Here is a 19,074-nt window from a genome sequence, read left to right on the forward strand (position 1 = left end):
AGAAAATGTACCACGAGAGTAGAAACACACAGGGTCTTTTTATAGCGTAATAAAACTAGAGTTAAAAGGCAAAGTGTGGGATTGAAATCTATTCTAAACTGAAAAACCAGACGTCTGGAGTACCATATGGGGTGAACGTGTGATACGGGCTCCGATAAAAGCAGCGGGCTTTAAATGGAAAAAGCCAAGAGGCCAGCCCAAGATCATATTCGTCCTGGTCACCGCCACCGAGGTGAAGCCCTTAACGGATTCTCGGGCTGCGAAGGCGGCCCTTTGCGTCCTCCGACCCTCCCCGCCCTAAGTGCTGGGGCCTCGTACTTCTCTCTAGCCCGGAGGGGATCTGAAGGCAGGGACCGGGGAGGAGCCAGCCCGGGACAGACCTGCGACGAGCGGAGGAAGCGGCTCAAAGGGGCTGTCCCGGACCTTCGGGAGGACTAGGCTAAGAACTGGAGGGATATGGCCGAGGAGAAGAATACTCCAAATCTCCACAGCATCTTTGCAGTTAAACCAGGAACCGTAAAGGGAAGATTCTATACTTCCCCGCTGGGCCGCCTCCTCGCCGCCCCCACCCTCCCCAGCTGGAGCTAAGAGTAATTCATACAAAGAAGGACTGGCCTCTGCCTGGGGGAATCCCAGGGACCGTCGTTAAACTCTCGCTAACCTAGAACCGAAGGATGGCTCGTCCTCGCCTCCCCACCCACTCGCTCTCGTCGTCATCGGGGTCTAGAGGAGCATGCGCGAGGCGATGTGAGCTCTTCAGTGGGCTGAGCGTACATCGCCCACGGTCCCCGAGACGTAGGGGGAGGGGACGGCGATTGAACCGGTGCCTGATGGAGTTGGCGCGGGGTAAACTGGGAAAGTGGTGTCGTGTGCTGGCTCCGCCCTCTTCCCCGAGGGTGGGGGAGGACCGTATATAAGTGCCGTAGCCGCCGTGAACGTTCTTTTTCGCAACGGGTTTGCCGCCAGAACACAGGTGAGTGCCGGGTGTGGCTTCCGCGGGCTTGGCCTCTCAGAGCCGGCTCCGACCCTCGCGTGCTTCTAGCAACTGCCGCGCCACCGAGCTACTTTCCGATGTTCTTGACCCCGAATTTAGGGTTATGAGTGGGTGGGGAGGTTCGAGGCCTTGCGGTTTTTTTTAGGACCTTCTTCGCCTCGTGGTTGGTTTGAGGCCTGGCTTGGCTGGTGTGGCGGCCGCGTGCGAGTTCCGCCGAACCTTATTCTGTGGTAACAGTCGTTTTAAGTCCAGACGTCTAGCTTATAAGGAAAAAAAGTCGTTATGGTTTTTTCCGTCGACACAGTTTGGCGGAGGTTGGTCAGGATCTCAACTGGGTGGGCATTTTCGCGGTCCTCGGGTTCTTGGGGTATGGGGCCGCCGCGAGGCGCGGAGGGCGGCGGCGAGGCCATCTCGTCCCAGCGCACATGTACGACGAGGCGGGGGGAGGGGGCCCACGAGCCGTGGCCTCCGAGTCGGACGCTGGGGAGGCCCGTGGAGTGGGCCGGGCGGCTCTGGTGCCCAGCCTCGCGCGGCGATGTGCCGTCCCCACCCCGGGCGGCAAGGCCGTCCCGCTCAGCACCAGTTGCGTGCGCGGAAAGATGGCCGCTCTCCGGCCCTGCTGCAGGGAGCTCAAAATGGAGGACGCGGCGGCCCGGGAGAGCGGGCGGGTGAGTCACCCACACAAAAGAAAAGGGCCTTTCCCTCTTCGGCCGCTGCTTCCTGTGACCCCACTGTGTACCGTGCACCGTCTTGGCATCTCCGTTTCTCCTCAACGCCTTGGAAGCGGCCTTCCTCGGAGGGGGGAGGGGATTTTATGCGGTGGAGTTAGCCCCACGCTTAGTGGGTGGAGACGAGAGTTGGGCCAGCTTGGCAGTGGTTGTAATTCTCCTTGGAATTTGCCCTTTGCGAGTTTGGGTCGTGGCTTATTCTCAAGTCTCTGAGACAGTAGTTTCAAGGTTTTTTTTTTTTTTTTAACCCCCCCCTTCAATTTAGGTGTCGTGAAAACCACCGCTCAACCTAAGCCAGAATGGGGAAGGAAAAGACTCATATCAACATTGTTGTCATCGGACACGTAGATTCGGGCAAGTCTACCACTACTGGTCATCTGATCTACAAATGTGGTGGGATCGACAAAAGAACTATCGAAAAATTCGAGAAGGAGGCTGCTGAGGTAGGTACAATAACCGTAAGGAGAAAGATAGTTCAAATAAGTTAGCCAACAAGTGTTAACTGCCACAAATTAGGTACTAGTTAATACCTGAACGTGTTACTTAGGGTGGAATAAATTAGTGATCCCTGTTCCAGTTCTTAGGTAACTCAGGGAAGTAAAGCCATCTAACAGCTGTAAAGTGGAGTTTAGAGTTTGTGCTTAAGTGAGACTAAGGGATTTCAGGTTGAAGTATGATTATGTTTAGTTACCTAGTAACCGTTCTTAATCCTTACAGATGGGAAAAGGCTCCTTCAAGTATGCCTGGGTCTTGGATAAACTGAAAGCTGAACGTGAACGTGGTATCACCATTGATATCTCCCTGTGGAAATTCGAGACCAGCAAGTATTACGTGACCATCATCGATGCTCCAGGACACAGAGACTTTATCAAAAACATGATTACAGGCACATCTCAGGTTTGTAGGATTAATAACTAGAAAATAACTAGAATGCTTCTTCGGAAAAGGGGTGAGTTCATTCTTTGGAAAAACATTTAACGGGATAGGTCTTTTTTTCTTTTTAAAGGCTGATTGTGCTGTCCTGATTGTTGCTGCTGGTGTTGGTGAATTTGAAGCCGGTATCTCCAAGAATGGGCAGACCCGTGAGCATGCCCTTCTGGCTTACACACTGGGTGTAAAACAACTAATTGTTGGTGTTAACAAAATGGATTCCACTGAGCCACCCTACAGCCAGAAGAGATACGAGGAAATCGTTAAGGAAGTCAGCACCTACATTAAGAAAATTGGCTACAACCCCGACACAGTAGCATTTGTGCCAATTTCTGGTTGGAATGGTGACAACATGCTGGAGCCAAGTGCTAACGTAAGTGATGTCAAGACTTTAGAGAAAGTGATGGGTCAAATTTTGACACTAAATGACAACTGTTTGGGGAATGCTAATGGACGATCTTGTTTTTAGATGCCTTGGTTCAAGGGATGGAAAGTCACCCGTAAAGATGGGAATGCCAGTGGAACCACACTGCTTGAAGCTCTGGATTGCATTCTGCCACCAACTCGTCCAACTGACAAGCCCTTGCGTCTGCCTCTCCAGGACGTCTACAAAATTGGTGGTAAGTTGAATATTTCTTAATCAGAATGTAATTGTGTAGGTTGCTAGGTTTTCTTAACATAAGGTAGTTGACACCACACTTGTCAAATATTTTTAGGTATTGGCACTGTCCCTGTGGGCCGAGTGGAGACTGGTGTTCTTAAACCTGGCATGGTGGTCACCTTTGCTCCAGTCAATGTTACAACTGAAGTCAAGTCTGTTGAAATGCACCATGAAGCTTTGAGTGAGGCTCTTCCTGGGGACAATGTGGGCTTCAATGTCAAGAACGTATCTGTCAAAGATGTTCGTCGTGGCAATGTGGCTGGTGACAGCAAAAATGACCCACCAATGGAAGCAGCTGGCTTCACAGCTCAGGTAACAACTTTTAAAGTGGCAATGTTCTTACTGCCAGACTCTTGTCTTTTGAGACTTACTAAATGTAAATCTTTACTTAAAGGTGATTATCCTGAACCATCCAGGCCAAATTAGTGCTGGATATGCACCTGTGCTGGATTGTCACACAGCTCACATTGCTTGCAAGTTTGCTGAGCTGAAGGAGAAGATAGATCGTCGTTCTGGAAAAAAGCTGGAAGATGGTCCCAAGTTCTTGAAATCTGGTGACGCTGCCATTGTTGATATGGTTCCTGGCAAGCCTATGTGTGTTGAGAGCTTCTCTGACTATCCTCCTCTGGGTAAGGATCACTTGAGTAATTAGAAAATTACTAAAGCTGGGAAATGATTGCTTGTATAGAATCTGATGGTAATCTAAAATTTGTTTTCATAGGCCGTTTTGCTGTTCGTGACATGAGACAGACGGTTGCTGTGGGTGTCATCAAAGCAGTAGACAAGAAGGCAGCTGGAGCTGGCAAGGTCACCAAGTCTGCCCAGAAAGCTCAGAAGGCTAAATGAATATTATCCCCAATACCTGCCACCCCAGTCTTAATCAGTGGTGGAAGAACGGTCTCAGAACTGTTTGTGTCAATTGGCCATTTAAGTTTAATAGTAAAAGACTGGTTAATGATAACAATGCATCGTAAAACCTTCAGAAGGAAAGGAGAATGTTTTGTGGACCATTTGTTTTTTTGTGTGTGTGTGGCAGTTTTAAGTTATTAGTTTTTAAAATCAGTACTTTTTAATGGAAACAACTTGACCAAAAATCTGTCACAGAATTTTGAGACCCATTAAAACAAAAGTTTAATGAGAAATCTGTGTCTTCTTTTGGTCAACACTGTAACCTTGTACTATCAAGTAAAAGGAAGGGTAAGTTGCATAGATCCTGTTTTCTAATGTTAAAATATGCCGAAACTGAGATTTTGGGTAACATTTTTTTTTTCCTGGGTGGAATCTTGGGAGTTTTCACTTTGTCTGAGGACAGGAAATGGTTAAGTACATAGTAAAAAGCTATGGGAAAAAGGTCGTTTAGTGCAACACAACTTACATAAGCAAAAGAGTGACCACAAGACAGTCTGTACTATAAGCAGGTTAGATTCTGTAATACCAAAGTTAATATGTTGCCTATAAAACTTTATTACTAGGGAGTAAACTTGATACATTGTCACATTTTAATTTCCCACTTACTGGGATGCTTAATGTTCCATTTATAAATATTGTAAAGTAGTTTACCTACAACAGGCATTCGGTGACATTCTTAATGGTAGAGTTAGTTTTTCTCTAGATTTTAAAAGAAAGTCTAGAAGTTTTCTAGTCACATAACTAGATATTGCCTTAAAATAGGAATTTTCATCTTTAAAAAGCAAGTTTGGGGTGAAGAGGGAACTGGAGATTAAATTAAGCCCAGTTTGAAGAGGTGTGATGGTCAGATACTCAAATTTGGACTGGAGTGTAGGGTAAGCTTTGTTTTTAATTTGAAGTTATTTTGGAGGTTTTTCCAAGTGTCCTTCCAAAAACGGAATATTGAATGATAGTTGGAAGTAAAGAACGGGATAAAAAAAGCTCTTTAAAGATTACGGTGGTGATTTTATAGTTGCATATAGTAATAGATAAATTAATAGTATTTGGGTGATAACCATCTAATTTTTGGCATTAGACAGCTGGCAAATCTCAGCACTGGTGCATTTGATAAAACAACTGAATCTTGACCATTTGAACTTTGTTCTCTGGGTAGGCTTTTTTCTTAATGAAAGGGGAATTCATCAGGCAGCTTGGAATTAAGGCAAAAAGCAGAGGAGAACCTGGTAGGCAAACAATGCTGAGTGAAATGAATACCATAGCAGCCATAGGCAATAGGAAAGGACTACAGTTGAAAAGATGGGCATTTTCTAAGTTAGGTAATGGTCTTTTAATGATACTACCAGGAGCACTGATAAGGCCTGTAAATAAACTAATAAAAGGTTTTGTCCGCAACTGAAAGTATTTTTCACTTGTCTGTGCAAATGTGCTTGCTGTTGCTTTAGTGTTTAGAGATGACCTAAGTAAGGTTCTTAAAAATCAATAAATGGTAGCTGGCATAAGAAGTTTTGAATGATGGCTTTGCTCGAAGGGATTTGTTCATGCCCTAAAACCAAACCAGAGAATATATCCCACAAAGCAGGAAGGAGAGGGGTAGTGTCCAGGAAAGTTCAGCTCACCTAGTGTGCTTAACTCCATACAACTCAGTACAGATGCCTTGGTTTGAGCACCATCTACTGGTGGTCACTACAAATTAGTTTGAACCCTGAGATTAAAGGGATACATACAGCATTTTACTTCGGCTCTGAGTTTTGTATACTAACTGCATTTTGTGTTTGAATTGATGAAAATTAAGCCAGAATCCCTCAAGCTGGTGTTTGACCTTCATGTTCTAAATTGGCCAGCTGTTGAGTTACCCATGTTTGTAAGGAAGCTCAGATGGGAGCTTGTTAACATTTGTCCCAGGAATTCTGGTGTGATTTCAGAAGATGAAACCGAGAAACTTCTCTGGTTTAGGAGTTAAAACATTGTCAGTAAAGCATATCTGATTTTTTTAGGAAACTATTTTGGTTAGTCATCCAATGCCCAGAATAGGCAATCCAAAATAAGTTTTCAGGCAGATCAGAGCTCATTTTTTATACCCTTTTCCTTTAATACTTGATGTCCTTTACTTCCCAAGAGCGTGAGAATTCATCTGGTTAATGGAGTTATGTCCGTTAATGGTTATTGACTATACAGATGTGTAGAGTCCTTGATTTTTAAGTAGCTTTCAGTATGGGGTATAAACATGAATATTACAAAAACGATTTCATGTGTATTTAAGTTGATGAACCTCATTAACTTTTGCAGGTTGATTACAGAGCTCAATGCAAAACAAATATTGTGGCTCTAATACTCAGTTACCTGAAATGGGCAACTCTAGAAAAAGGGTGACAATTTCTTGTGTGTTACTGTGACTTATTTTTACTTTTTTAAAGATTTTTTTAAAATTTATTTGACAGATCACAAGTAGGCAGAGGCAGGCAGAGAGAGGAGGAGGAGGAGGAGGCAGGCTCCCTGCTGAGCAGAGAGCCCGAATGCGGGGCTCGATCCCAGGACCCTGGGATCATGACCCGAGCCGAAGGCAGAGGCTTTAACCACTGAGCCACCCAGGCGCCCCTTAATGTGACTTTTTTGATAGGCTTTAGGTTGGTAGCCAAATGTTCACCTCATTTGTTACCACAAAATGCAGAAATAGATTGAATCAACTGAAAGTTAAGATCTGGAGTTAACCACTGTAGCTTGTAGGGGGTCAACAATGAGCTCTATGTCTTGCAAGGAAGGAAGGGGGTGCATGTTTTAGTTGAGTAGGACCATTTCACCCTTTTTTGTTTACCTTCCTGAAGTTTTTTTTTTTTTTAACCTGTTCTATAATAACCGTTTCACTACCAACGCATAGGTTCTTTTCCATCTAGGTGGTATCAGAGTCCTTTCTATTATTTGCAAGTCTCTGGGAATTTCCTTGACTTCTTAAAACTAGAATTGAAGCCTAACAAAATCATTGTCTTAGTGATTTTTTTGAAGAGGGAAAAAATTGATGAAACTGGCACATGTTTTCTTTAAAGGTAATTGACCCCTAATCCAATGGAAATCTTTGGGAGGGACCATATGATTTTGTCCTTTTTCTTTAAAATTTTTGTGTTCCAAGATTGATTGCTTATGCACCACAACCAGTGCTCCATGCAATATGTGCCCTCCTTAATAACCATCACCAGGCTAACCTAACCTCCAACCCCCTCCCTTCCGATTTCCCCCAACTCCCTTTTCATTTCTTTCTAATGTCCTCCATTTTACTCCTTACGCTCCACAAGTAAGTTCTTTTGTTTTTTAAGCAACTAGGACCCAAATGTGACATCCATCAGTCACTAGCAAAAATGAGTGATGTAAGGAAAGTGGCATTGACATTGGACTGCCTTTAAAGGGGCACATGGGTCTCAAGAGTTTAGAGCTCTGGCTTCTGTGAGAGAGACCTCATGATACAAAGATAATGCTAAGTTAATGTTACTCCCAAGTAAGCAAAAAACAATAGGAAACTTTACTAAGCAATCCAAAGTATTTTTTTTTTAAGATTTTATTTATTTATTTGACAGAGAGAGATCACAAGTAGAGAGGCAGGCAGAGAGAGAGAGAGGGAAGCAGGCTCCCTGCTGAGCAGAGAGCCGGATGCGGACCTCGATCCCAGGACCCTGAGATCATGACCTGAGCCGAAGGCAGCGGCTTAACCCACTGAGCCTCCCAGGCGCCCCGAGATTTTTTTTTTTTTAAGATGTTATCTGAGGGGTACCTGGGTGGCTCAGTTGATTGTCTTTGGCTCAAGTCCTGATCCCCTGGATCCTGTGTTGAGCCTTGCATCAGGTTCCCTGTTCAGTTCAAAATCTGCCATTTGTTACCCCTCTGCCCTTCCCATTACCTGTGTCCTCTCTTCCTCCCACCCCCCCAAAAAATAAAATTTTTTCAAGATTTTATTTATTTGACAGATTACAAGTAGGTAGTGGGGGAGACAGGCTCTCTGCTAAGCAGAGAGCCCAATGTGGGGCTCGATCCCAGGACTCCCGAGATCTTGACCTGAGCCAAAGGCAGAGGTTTAACTCACTGAGCCACCCAGGCGCCCCCCCCCCCGCCCCCAGTAACTAAAATCCTAAAAAAAATTTGAGAGAGCATGAGCAGGGGGAAGGGGCTAGCAAACTGTCCATTGAGTGGGAGCACCAACCCAACTTGGAGCTTGATCCCTGGACCCTGAGATCGTGACCTGAGCCACCCAATCATTCTAAATTTAAGTTTTGACAGATGGTTTACCACAATCAAGGAATAGAATAGTTCCACCATCTCCTTCCTCAACCAAAATTCCTCCCCACCAAAATTCCCCCATGCCTCTTCATAGTAAACATACTCCTCTACCTCTAAGTCTTGGTAACCACTGATGTATTTTCTGTACCTGTAATTTTGTTTTGGCAGCAATGTCATACCTGGGTTTGTATAGTATATAGGTCTTTTGAGTCTGTTTCTTTGTTGTTTTTTTTTCCCACTTAGCATGATGAATTTGATTCATCTGTTTAACATGTATCTGTAAACTCTTAAGATTTATTTGAGGGGCGCTTGGGTGGCTCAGAGCCCCGCATCGGGCTCTCTGCTCAGCAGGGAGCCTGCTTCCCCCTCTCTCTCTGCCTGGCTCTCTGCCTTCTTGTGATCTCTATCTCTGTCAAATAAAATATTTTTTTAAAAAAGATTTATTTGAGAGTGTAGGGGCACAAGCTGGGGGAGGGACAGAGGAAGAGAGAATCTTAAGCAGACTCCCCACCGAACACCAGGACTGGACCTGAAACGAGTTGGGCACTTAACTGAGCCACCGTGGTGCCCCTGCAACTTGTTGCTTTTTTTTTTTTTTTAAAGATTTTATTTGTTTATTTGACAGAGATCACACGTAGACAGGCAGGCAGAGAGAGAGAGAGGGAAGCAGGCTCCCCGCTGAGCAGAGAGCCCGATGCGGGACTCAATCCCAGGACCCTGAGATCATGACCTGAGCCAAAGGCAGCGGCCTAACCCACTGAGCCACCCAGGCGCCCCAACTTGTTGCTTTTTAATGGGACAGTTTATTCCTAGCTGATCGACATTTGATTTCCAGTTTCAGAAGGTTATGAGCTGAGCCACTTCAAACATTCACTGGTAGGTTTGTGTATGACCATTAGGTTTTCATCTTGTGTGAATACCTAGCAGTGGGATCACAGATTGTATGGCAAATGTATGCCTTTTACAGGAAACTGCTAAACATTTTCCAAAGTGGCTAAATCATTAGTAATCAATTTCTCAAGTTTAGCTTTATTTTGCTGTGCTTAATTTTTTTTAAGGAAAGAAAGTGTTAGGTTCTATAGCTCAGTGAAGGACTTTTTTTAAAATTGTGCCTACAGGGCGCCTGGGTGGCTCAGTGGGTTAAAGCCTCTGCCTTAGGCTCAGGTCATGATCTCAGGGTCCCGGGATCAAATTCCATGTCCGACTCTGTGCTCAGCGGGGAGCTTGCTTCCCCCTCTCTTTGCCTGCCTCTTTGCTTACTTGTGATCTCTCTCTTTGTCAAATAAATAAAATCTTAAAAAAAAAATAAAATAAATTGTGCCTACAAAGTTACACTATTTTAGGCACTGGGGATAGAGCTGTGAACAAAATGGACAGGTCTTGCCCTTTGAGTTTATAATCCAGTGGAGGAGGTAGAGATTAGCATAAATAAGTAGGTAATTCTGAGTTGTGATGATGCTATGAAGAAAAGGATACTATGAGGGAGAAGAGTGAAAGGAACACAATTTGGATTGTCTAGAGAAGGTACTTGTCAGGAATAATGGAGATCTGAAAGACAAATAGGAGTTAATGGAGAATCTGAAAATACTACTTCTTCGACTTTTTTTTTAAAAGATTTTATTTGACAGATCACAGGCAGGCAGAGAGGCAGGCAGAGGAGAAAGCAGGCTCCCCTCCGAGAAGAGAGCCCGATGCAGGGCTTGATCCCAGGACTCCTGGATCGCGACCTGAGCGGAAGGCAGAGGCCTTAACCCACTGAGCCACCCAGGCGCACTTCTTAGACATTTTTTTAAAAAAAGATTTTATTTATTCAACACAGAGATCACAAGTAGGCGGCGGGGGACGGGGGGGAAGCAGGCTCCCTGATGTAGGGCTCCATCCCAGGACCCTGAGATCATGACCTGAGTCAAAGGCAGAGGCTTAACCCACTGAACCACCCAGGCGCCCCATCTAAGACATTTTTAAAAAAGATTTTATTTATTTGACTGTGAGAGAGTGCAAGCACAAGCAGGGGGAGCCGCAGAGGGAGAGGGAAAAGCAGGCTTTCCGCAGAGCAGGGAGCCTGATGCCAGGCTCAGTCCTAGGATCCCGGAATCATGACCTGAGCCGAAGGCAGACACTTAACCATCTGAGCTACTAGGTGCCCCTTCTTCTTAGACATTTACATGTCTAGGGCACCTGGGTGGCTCAGTGGGTTAAGCCACTGCCTTCGGCTCAGGTCATGATCTCAGGGTCCTGGGATCAAGTCCTGTATCAGGCTTTCTGCTCAGCAGGGAGCCTGCTTCCTCCTCTCTCTCTGCCTGCCTGTCTGCCTACTTGTGATCTCTCTCGCTGTCAAAAAAAAATCTTTAAAAAAAAAAAAAGTTTAGACATTTACATGTCTATGTCTTAGCCTTATAACAATTGCATAGAAATCAGAAAAATCTAAAGAATCAAAATCCTTTTTTAATCTACTCAAATCAATTTTGAAGTATATTCCTTGAAATCTTTACTTGATTACCTCATCAATGTGTATATCACATATTGGAGGGCAGAGACCTCACAATAGCCTTTTTAGGAGGGCAGGTATACCCTCATTAGACATGGCAGACAGATACAAATAGAGGGTGGCTCCTAAGTCATCCTACTGCTGATCATTTTTTTTTCTCAATTCATTGTATTTCCTTGCTGGTAAATTTTAATATACTTGGCCTTCTTTAGGATAATTGAACTATTTCATTCTATTTATAGGAATCACTAATTTAAGATGCCCTTTAAAAATTTTTTTTTTAATTTATTTAACAGAGAGATCACAAGTAGGCGAGAGGCAAGTAGAGGGAGAAGCAGGCTCCCTACTGAGCAGAGAGCCCGATTCGGGGCTTGATCCCAGGACCTTAAGATCATGACCTGAGCCAAAGGCAGAGGCCTAACCCACTGAGCCACCCAGGTGCCCCTAAGATGCCCTTTAAAGAAAAAAAAAATTTAAGTAATTTCTACACCCAACATGGGGCTTGAACTTACGACTCTAAGATCAGAAGTCACATGTTTCTCCAACTGAGCCAGCCAGGTATCTCCAATTAATAGGCTTTAGTCAATTTGAGCTAAACACTCTAGTTAATAGCTATTTCTTAACCTTGGGTTGCATGGTTTCTAGATTCTATTCCATGCCATTCTCCTTATGGGTTTATAGCCACCCCCCCAGTTTATAGCTTTTAAAGTGTTTGCACCAAAATTAAGTATATTATAGCTGTGGCTGCATAAGTGGATGTAGATGTGGTCTCTTAATATAGAGTGTGCTTTTATAGAGATAAGTCACCTTATTTGGATTTAGTTTCCTAAAATGATGCATTTGGACTAGATGATCAGAGTAGTTTAAGCGGGGAAAACTGTCCCTTTCATTCATCTGTCTAATGGGCCTAATCCTGTCCATCTCTTAGGATTGTTGTGAAGATGAAATGAGTTAGTAGATATAGACTCTGTACCCAGTACCTGGCCTATTGTAAGGAGCCAATAATAAAAGTTAGTTCTTATTATAGTTGTTTGGAAGATCAGTTGCTGTAAAGCAAGTTGGTGGTTATTCTGGATTATGGTCAACAAATATCACCGGATTAATTGTTTATTTATTTTAAAACTCTCTTGGGATTTTTTTTTTAAAACATTTTATTTATTTGAGGGAGAAGGAGCAGGAGGAGGGGCAGAGAGAAGCAGACTCCCCACTGAGCAGGGACCCATAACCTGAGCATAAAGGCAGATGCTTAACCTACTGAGCCATCCAGGCGCCCTATCACCTGATTTTTCAAATGTAAATTTTATTTTAAATCTCCTTTAAATTATTTGCTTTGTGAATTTTTTTAAAAATAAAAAACCTTTTATTTTTGGAGTAACTAGATTTATAGAAAAGTTGCAAAGATAGAATAAAGAGTTCCTGTAATCACCCTTACCTAGTTTGTTTCCCCTAATGTTATCATTGTGTACTATCATAGTACATTTGTCAAAACTAAGAAACCAACATTGATATGTTACTATTAATCTCCAGGCTTTATTCAGATTCCATTGGTTTTTTTTATTAATGGCTTTTTTCTGTTCCAGGATCCATTCCAAGGCACCACTGTTTTGGTTAGTTTTAAAAACTTACATGTTAGGAGTTTACATTTATCTCTGCTGTATCTCAAGGTTATTTTGAATTTGGAGCCTGCTGTCTAGCATGTTAAATAAAATTGTGGATTTTGTTATTTATACATCTGATATTTATAATATTTATTTTTTTAAAGGTTCTACATTCTTTTTTTTTTTTTTTAAGATTTTATTTATTTATTTGACAGAGATCACAAGTTGGCAGAGAGAGAGGAGGAAGCAGGCTCCCTACTGAGCAGAGAGCCTGATGCAGGGCTCAATCCCAGGAGTGTGGGATCATGACCTGAGCCAAACGCAGAGGCTTTAACCCACTGAGCCACCCAGGCGCCCTAATATTTATATTTCTGTAGTGTTACTTAAATTATTGATAAGTACTAAAAAAAACTAGATCCAGAAATAAGACCTGAGGTATTATACTAGAGAACTGTTCTTTGATTATGATGGTCCAGGCAATTGCAAATTCACCTAATATTTAATAATCTAGGTCATATTTCACCATTTTGATCACAAGATAATCATGATGAAAATTTTGCCAAATGCTTGGTAAAAACAAAGTAAAATAAGTAATAGCTTTAAATTTACTTTCCTTTTTTCAGCAGACAAAAATAATTTGCTGTGCCACATAAGGTCAGTCAAGGTGGAAGTAAAATCTGTACTAGGAATTTAAATTTCAGTTTTAACCAATCATGACTTATCTAAGAGTTTGAGTTGTTCTAGCTCTTTGTCAAAATTTATATCCAGAAGTCACTGAAATATCAACATATTCAATCTGGTTATTCCCTGAAACATAATCTCTTTTGAGACATTGTTTAAAATGTAGGTTAATGCTTGCATAAAGGAGATTAGATTTGAAAATAGACATAAGTCAAAAATAGGTAGTTTCATTTTTCTAAAGAGTAATTGGCAGCAAAGATGGCAAGACTATTATGGTATGATCCTGCAAATGTGGTTTCTAGAGGTTAAATGACTTGGTTAAATTTTCAGTAAAATCATGTGATTAGGGGAATATTCTAGTTGGTGGTGTGATAAACTGCAGAGTTGCCACATAAGCAATTTGAGTTTTGAATTCCCGGGCTGTCTGGAGCTGCCCAAACTGAGGAAGTGCTTCTCTCAGCCTTCTTATGAGAACATCTGCAACATTTTCTGAGGCTTGGGCTAGCACCCCTTAAGTATAAGGGGTGCCGCTGTATCACTGCAACAAAGGAAGGGCATGAACCAGCCTTGACCTGCAGCCCTTCTCTTTAGCTATTGTCAAACCTTGATTGATCCTTTGGACATCTCTCTTGAGCCTCCTACATGTTTCTGTGTAGAGCTGGCAACTCAGTAAATGTCTAACAAGAAATGAGGTGATTTTTATTCAGTTGGGTAGCGGGAACATTTCCTTATAGCTAATTTTTTTTTTTTTTTTAAGATTTTATTTGAGGGAGAAAGACTGTGTGAGCAGGGGGAGGAGCAGAGGGAGAAGGAGATCATCTCCAGCAGACTTTCCACTGAGCCCAGAGTGCATGACACAGAGATCCCAACCTCAGCCAAAACCAAGAGTTAGACTCTTTTTTTTTTTTTCTAAGATTACTTATTAATGAGATACAGAGGGTAAGAGAGAGACACAGAGGCAGAAGAGAAGTGGGGTCGGTTGGGTCGGCAGCTCCGGATATACAGGAGAAACAATAGAAATGACCACCGAGCTGCCATCTTCCAGGCCCACCCCCTTTCCTAACCCTTGACTCTCCCGCCTTAAGGATGTATGCCCAGGTCACATCTCCACAAGTAACCCGATACCTATGCAAGAAACCGGAACATCAGGACTCCCCCAACCCTCCAATCCCTGAATACCGTACCTTATATGGCTGTGAACCCATTCCCTGTCTTACCCAGATAAAAGACCCACTCAAGACCCACTCGAGCTCCTCCCGGCACGACTTCTCCTCTCCAGAGTGGAGTCGTGGAACCTTGCCTGAGGGCACCTTTAATAAATCTTGCCTTGTGCCTACCTCGCCTGGTGTTGTGTTTATCTCGCCTATAAAACTTTACGGGGTCCCTGCTGAGCAGGGAGCCTGATGCGGGACTCGATTCCAAAACCCTGGGATCAGGGCACCTGGGTGGCTCCGTGGGTTAAAGCTCCTCCCTTCGGCTCAGGTCATGATCCTGGGGTCCTGGGATTGAGCCCCGCATTGGGCTCTCTGCTCAGCGGGGAGCCTGCTTCCTCCTCTCTCTCTGCCTGCCTCTCTGCCTGCTTGTGATCTCTCTGTCAAATAAATAAATAAAATCTTTAAAAAAAATAATAATAATCTTCAAAACCCTGGGATCATGACCTGTGCTGAAGGCAGATGCTTAACCAACTGAACCACCCAGGTGTCCCTGTAGCTAAATCTTTATATTGAGATTAGGGAATGTATCTCTTGGAATGCACTTTCTCGTTTTTTGTTTGATTGTTTGTTTGTTTTACTTTCTCATATTTTATGTAACTGTTCATGTATGTTTTTCTTCAAAGCTCTGACATCTGTCTCTGAAGTTTGTTAAACTGTCCTCCCTCCCACTTTTAGGTTGTTCTTTGTGAAGTTAGAAATACAGAAAATTCAGTAAGTGTCCTTTTCATTGCTTGAAACATGGCACGTGTGCTGATGTTTTCTTACATATAGTCTAGAATGTTTCCTTTGAAGTTTAGATAGTCCATTTTTTATGTGTCTTAACGTATTATTTAAATTTTGATTATAGTGTTTTAAATAGTGTAGACCAACTCTGAAAGAGAATTCAAAGAGCAACCAACATAGACTAAATGTGAATTATGAGGCACTGAATTTGAGAAATAGTTGTTTAGCCTAGCAAACACTAGAAAAGTATTACTGTCTTCAAGTATATGAAGAGTATTTTAAATCTTAAAGGAGTGCTGTTCAGAGTGAAATTCATATTCTAAATTCCCCTATAGCCTCTAAACTCTGAAAAACATTTAGATTGAGTGCTGTAATGATTCATTAAGCATGGCAACTCCATAAATGCTTAGCATGAAATAGGCTACAAAGGGTGGAAGTGGAAGGGAATTGAAGGTTAAGCCCAAGAAAGAGATTGGTTAGGAGAGCTTGAGAAACTTCATATAGTGAAGGACATCTGGTCCTTAGGAGGAAAAAAATGAAAGTGGCAGAAAGGTATTGTGAAGTGGGAATACCTGAGATCCATGCCCAACAGCAAGTTGCAATTATACTTTAATCACATCACCTAACCAGGCTATAGCATAGGGAGAGATTGGTAAGTTTTTCCTACTTTGAGAAATACACACATGTTAAAGAATCCTAATACAGGGATGCCTGCGTGGCTCAGATGGTTATGGATTTATCTTCTTCTCAGGTCATGGTTTCCAGATCCTGGGAATGAGCCCCATGTTGAGCTCCCAGCTTAGCAGAGAGTTTCCTTCTCCCTCTCCCTCTGCCTCTCTCCCTGCTTCTGCACATATGCACTCTCTTTCTCATCCCGCCTCCCTCCTCAAATGAATAAATAAGATCTTTAAAAAAAAAAATCCTGGGACGCCTGGGTGGCTTAGTTGGTTGGACAACTGCCTTCGGCTCAGGTCATGATCCTGGAGTCCGGGGATCGAGTCCCGCATCGGGCTCCCAGCTCCACGGGGAGTCTGCTTCTCTCTCTGACCTTCTCCTCACTCATACTCTCTCTCACTGTCTCTCTCTCAAATAAATAAAGTCTTAAAAAAAATCCTAATATATTGGGGATTTCCCATTAGGGATTAATGCTTTTCAAATGGGTCTTTTTCAAGCTTTTTTGACTAGGATCCATAGTAAGAAATCTATTTTCTATTGCAACACAGTATAACACAGTATTGCATAACATCTAAGATGTTTTCAGTTGTAAGCCACAAATGCTGCCAATTTTTAAGATACTATTGATTATAGAACATACAACCATTTAGAGATGATAGAAGGAAAAAGGTAAGTCCTAAAATTGGTGAAATATAATTTGTATGTGAAGTACTGAAACCAAAGCGTCAGAGAATAATACTTTTATTACCTATGACAAAAATTTTCATAGCTTGCTAATGAATTGCAGCCAGCAGTTTGAGAATGTTGATTTAGAAGTCAGTGACAGTCAAAATGAGGTTCTAGATCAAAAGAAATGCATCCTTTCCCTAGGGCATAAGAGCATAGGGTGTCAACCTATACTTGTCCGGAGAGGCATTGAAGTATGCCCAAAGCTTAGATTTTTTTTTTTTAAAGATTTTATTTATTTGACAGAGATCACAAGTAGGCAGAGAGGCAGACAGATAGAGAGAGAGGGGGAAGCAGGCTCCCTGCAGAGCACAGAGCCCGATGTGGGGCTCGATCTCAGGACACTGGGACCATGACCCGAGCCGAAGGCAGAGGCTTTAACCCACTGAGCCATCCAGGTGCCCCTAGATTTTTTTTTTTTTAAAGATTTTATTTATTTGACAGACAGAAATCACAAGCAGGCAGAGAAGCAGAGAGAGAGGAGGAAGCAGGTTTCCCGTTGAGCAGAGAGCCCGATGCGGGGCTCGATTCCAGGACCCTGGGATCATTACCTGAGCCGAAGGCAGAGGCTTTAACCCACTGAGCCACCTAGGCGCCCCAGATTTTTTTTTTTTTTTTAAGATTTTGAGAGAGAGCATGAGTTGGGGGGCAGGGGGCAGGCCGAGAGGGAGGAGCAGACTTCCCACTGAGCAGGGAGACCAGTGCAGGGCTCAATTTCAGGACCTCAAGATCATGACCTGAGCCAAAGGCAGACATTTAACCCACTGAGCCACCCAGGTGCCCCTCTTTTAGATTTTAGTACTAGGAAAACATTTTTTCTTGGTCTCCTTGATGAGATAGAACTAAACCACTGACAGCTCAGAGCTAGAGTTTAACATTTAAGTATAATCTGCCTTTTCCTCAGCTGATCCTTAATTTTCTTCTCTTTATAATGTCTCAAGTATATTTTTAGAAATAAGCAGGGAAGGGGCGCCTGGGTGGCTCAGTTGTTAGGTGTCTGCCTTCAGCTCAGGTCCTGATCGCAGGGTCCTGGAATCAAGCCCCTCATCAGGCTCCTTTCTCACCGGAAGCCTGCCTCTCCCTCTCTGACTCTGCCGGCTGCTCCCCCTGCTTGTACTCTCTCTCTTAAATAAATAAATAAGATCTTTGGAAAAAAAAAAGAAAGAAGCAGGGGATAAATTATCAGTAAATAGGTTTTAGAGCTGAGATACATATACAAATTCATTTAGCTTTTTTAAAAAATTGTAAAATTACACAACAAAAATTCACCATCTTAACAATTTTTAAGTGTATAGTGGGATTAAGTACATCCACATTGTTGTGCAACCATTACCATCCTTCTCCAGAACTCCATCTTGCAAAAACTGTAATTCTATACCCAGTAAACAATAACTCCACATTCCTCACTCGCCCCAGTCACCACTCTCCTTTTTCTCTAGGATAATCTGACTACTCTGGGTACCACATTTAAGCGGACTCCTAGGAGTGCCTGGGTGGCTCAGTCGGTTAAGTGTCTGCTCAGGTCATGATCCCAGGGTCCTGGCATTAAGTCCCAAGTCAGGCTCCCTGTTCAGCAGGAGGGGGAACCAGTTTCTCCCTCTGCCACTCCACCTGCTCGTGCTTTCTCTCATTCACTCTCTCTCCCTCAAATAAATAAATAAAATCTTAAAAAAAAAAAAGTAAGTGGAATCCTAGAATATTGTGCTTTTTTAACTGAGTTACTTCACTTAGTGTAATGTCCTCTAGATTCATCCTTGTAACATGTCAGAATTTCCTTCCGTTTTAAGACTGAAAAGCATTTCACTGTATTTATATACATTTTACTTATCCCATGCATCTGTTGATGGGACACAGGTTGCTTTCACCTTTTAGCTATTGTGAATAATCCTACTATGAACATAACCCTTGAACAGGGTCTTTGAGACCCTGCTTTCAATTCTTCTGGGTATATATTTAGGAGTGGAATTGCAGGATCATACAGTAGTTCTTTTAATTTTGGTAGAGGTAGCTGTCATACTGTTTTCCATAGCTGCTGTATCAATTTACTTTTCTATCAACAGTGCATAAGGGTTCCAATTTCTCCAGTTTTGCCAACACTTGTTTTCCGTTTATCTGATAATAGGTATCCTAATAGGTGTGAGATGGCATCTCATTGTGGTTTTGATTTGCATTTTTTTTGAGGACTAGCAAAGTTGAGCATCTTTTCATTTAGTTATTGGCCATTTGTATATCTTGTGAGAAAAATATCTATTCAAGCCCTTTGCCCATTTTTTAATTGGGTTGTTTGTGGTTTTTTGTTGCTGTTGTTGAGTTTTAAGAGTCTTTTACATATTATGCATATTAACCTGTTTTTAGATACATGATTTTTTTCTTCCATTATGTGAGTTGCCTTTTCATTCTCTGGTTTCCTTCACCTGGCTCTTACATTAGGAAATACTAAAAATCTGTCTCATAAATGAGTATCATAAAACTAAACTTCAGTTT

The 19,074-nt window shown here is 42.7% G+C and overlaps 1 protein-coding gene across 1 annotated transcript; it reads left to right on the top strand.

The window, feature by feature from the left end:
* The first annotated feature begins 832 nt into the window (after positions 1 to 832).
* EEF1A1 (eukaryotic translation elongation factor 1 alpha 1) lies at positions 833 to 5,614 on the top strand. The gene is made up of 8 exons (XM_047732953.1): positions 833 to 973; positions 1,988 to 2,165; positions 2,440 to 2,619; positions 2,729 to 3,025; positions 3,122 to 3,272; positions 3,369 to 3,625; positions 3,708 to 3,942; positions 4,035 to 5,614. The coding sequence occupies exons 2-8, from the start codon at positions 2,022 to 2,024 to the stop codon at positions 4,157 to 4,159; spliced, it is 1,389 nt and encodes a 462-aa protein (XP_047588909.1). The 5' UTR covers positions 833 to 973; positions 1,988 to 2,021; the 3' UTR covers positions 4,160 to 5,614.
* The last annotated feature ends 13,460 nt before the right edge of the window (positions 5,615 to 19,074 follow it).

This window comes from Lutra lutra, chromosome 6, assembly GCF_902655055.1.
Source record: "Lutra lutra chromosome 6, mLutLut1.2, whole genome shotgun sequence".
Lineage (NCBI taxonomy): Eukaryota > Metazoa > Chordata > Mammalia > Carnivora > Mustelidae > Lutra > Lutra lutra.

What these genes read in the sequence shown, in the direction of transcription:
- EEF1A1 (XM_047732953.1), top strand. Translation starts at nt 2,022, where the DNA reads ATGGGGAAGGAAAAGACTCATATCAACATTGTTGTCATCGGACACGTA. An exon ending in TGATTACAGGCACATCTCAG is followed by an intron (nt 2,620 to 2,728) that starts GTTTGTAGGATT and finishes TTCTTTTTAAAG; the next exon opens with GCTGATTGTGCTGTCCTGAT. An exon ending in TGCTGGAGCCAAGTGCTAAC is followed by an intron (nt 3,026 to 3,121) that starts GTAAGTGATGTC and finishes TCTTGTTTTTAG; the next exon opens with ATGCCTTGGTTCAAGGGATG.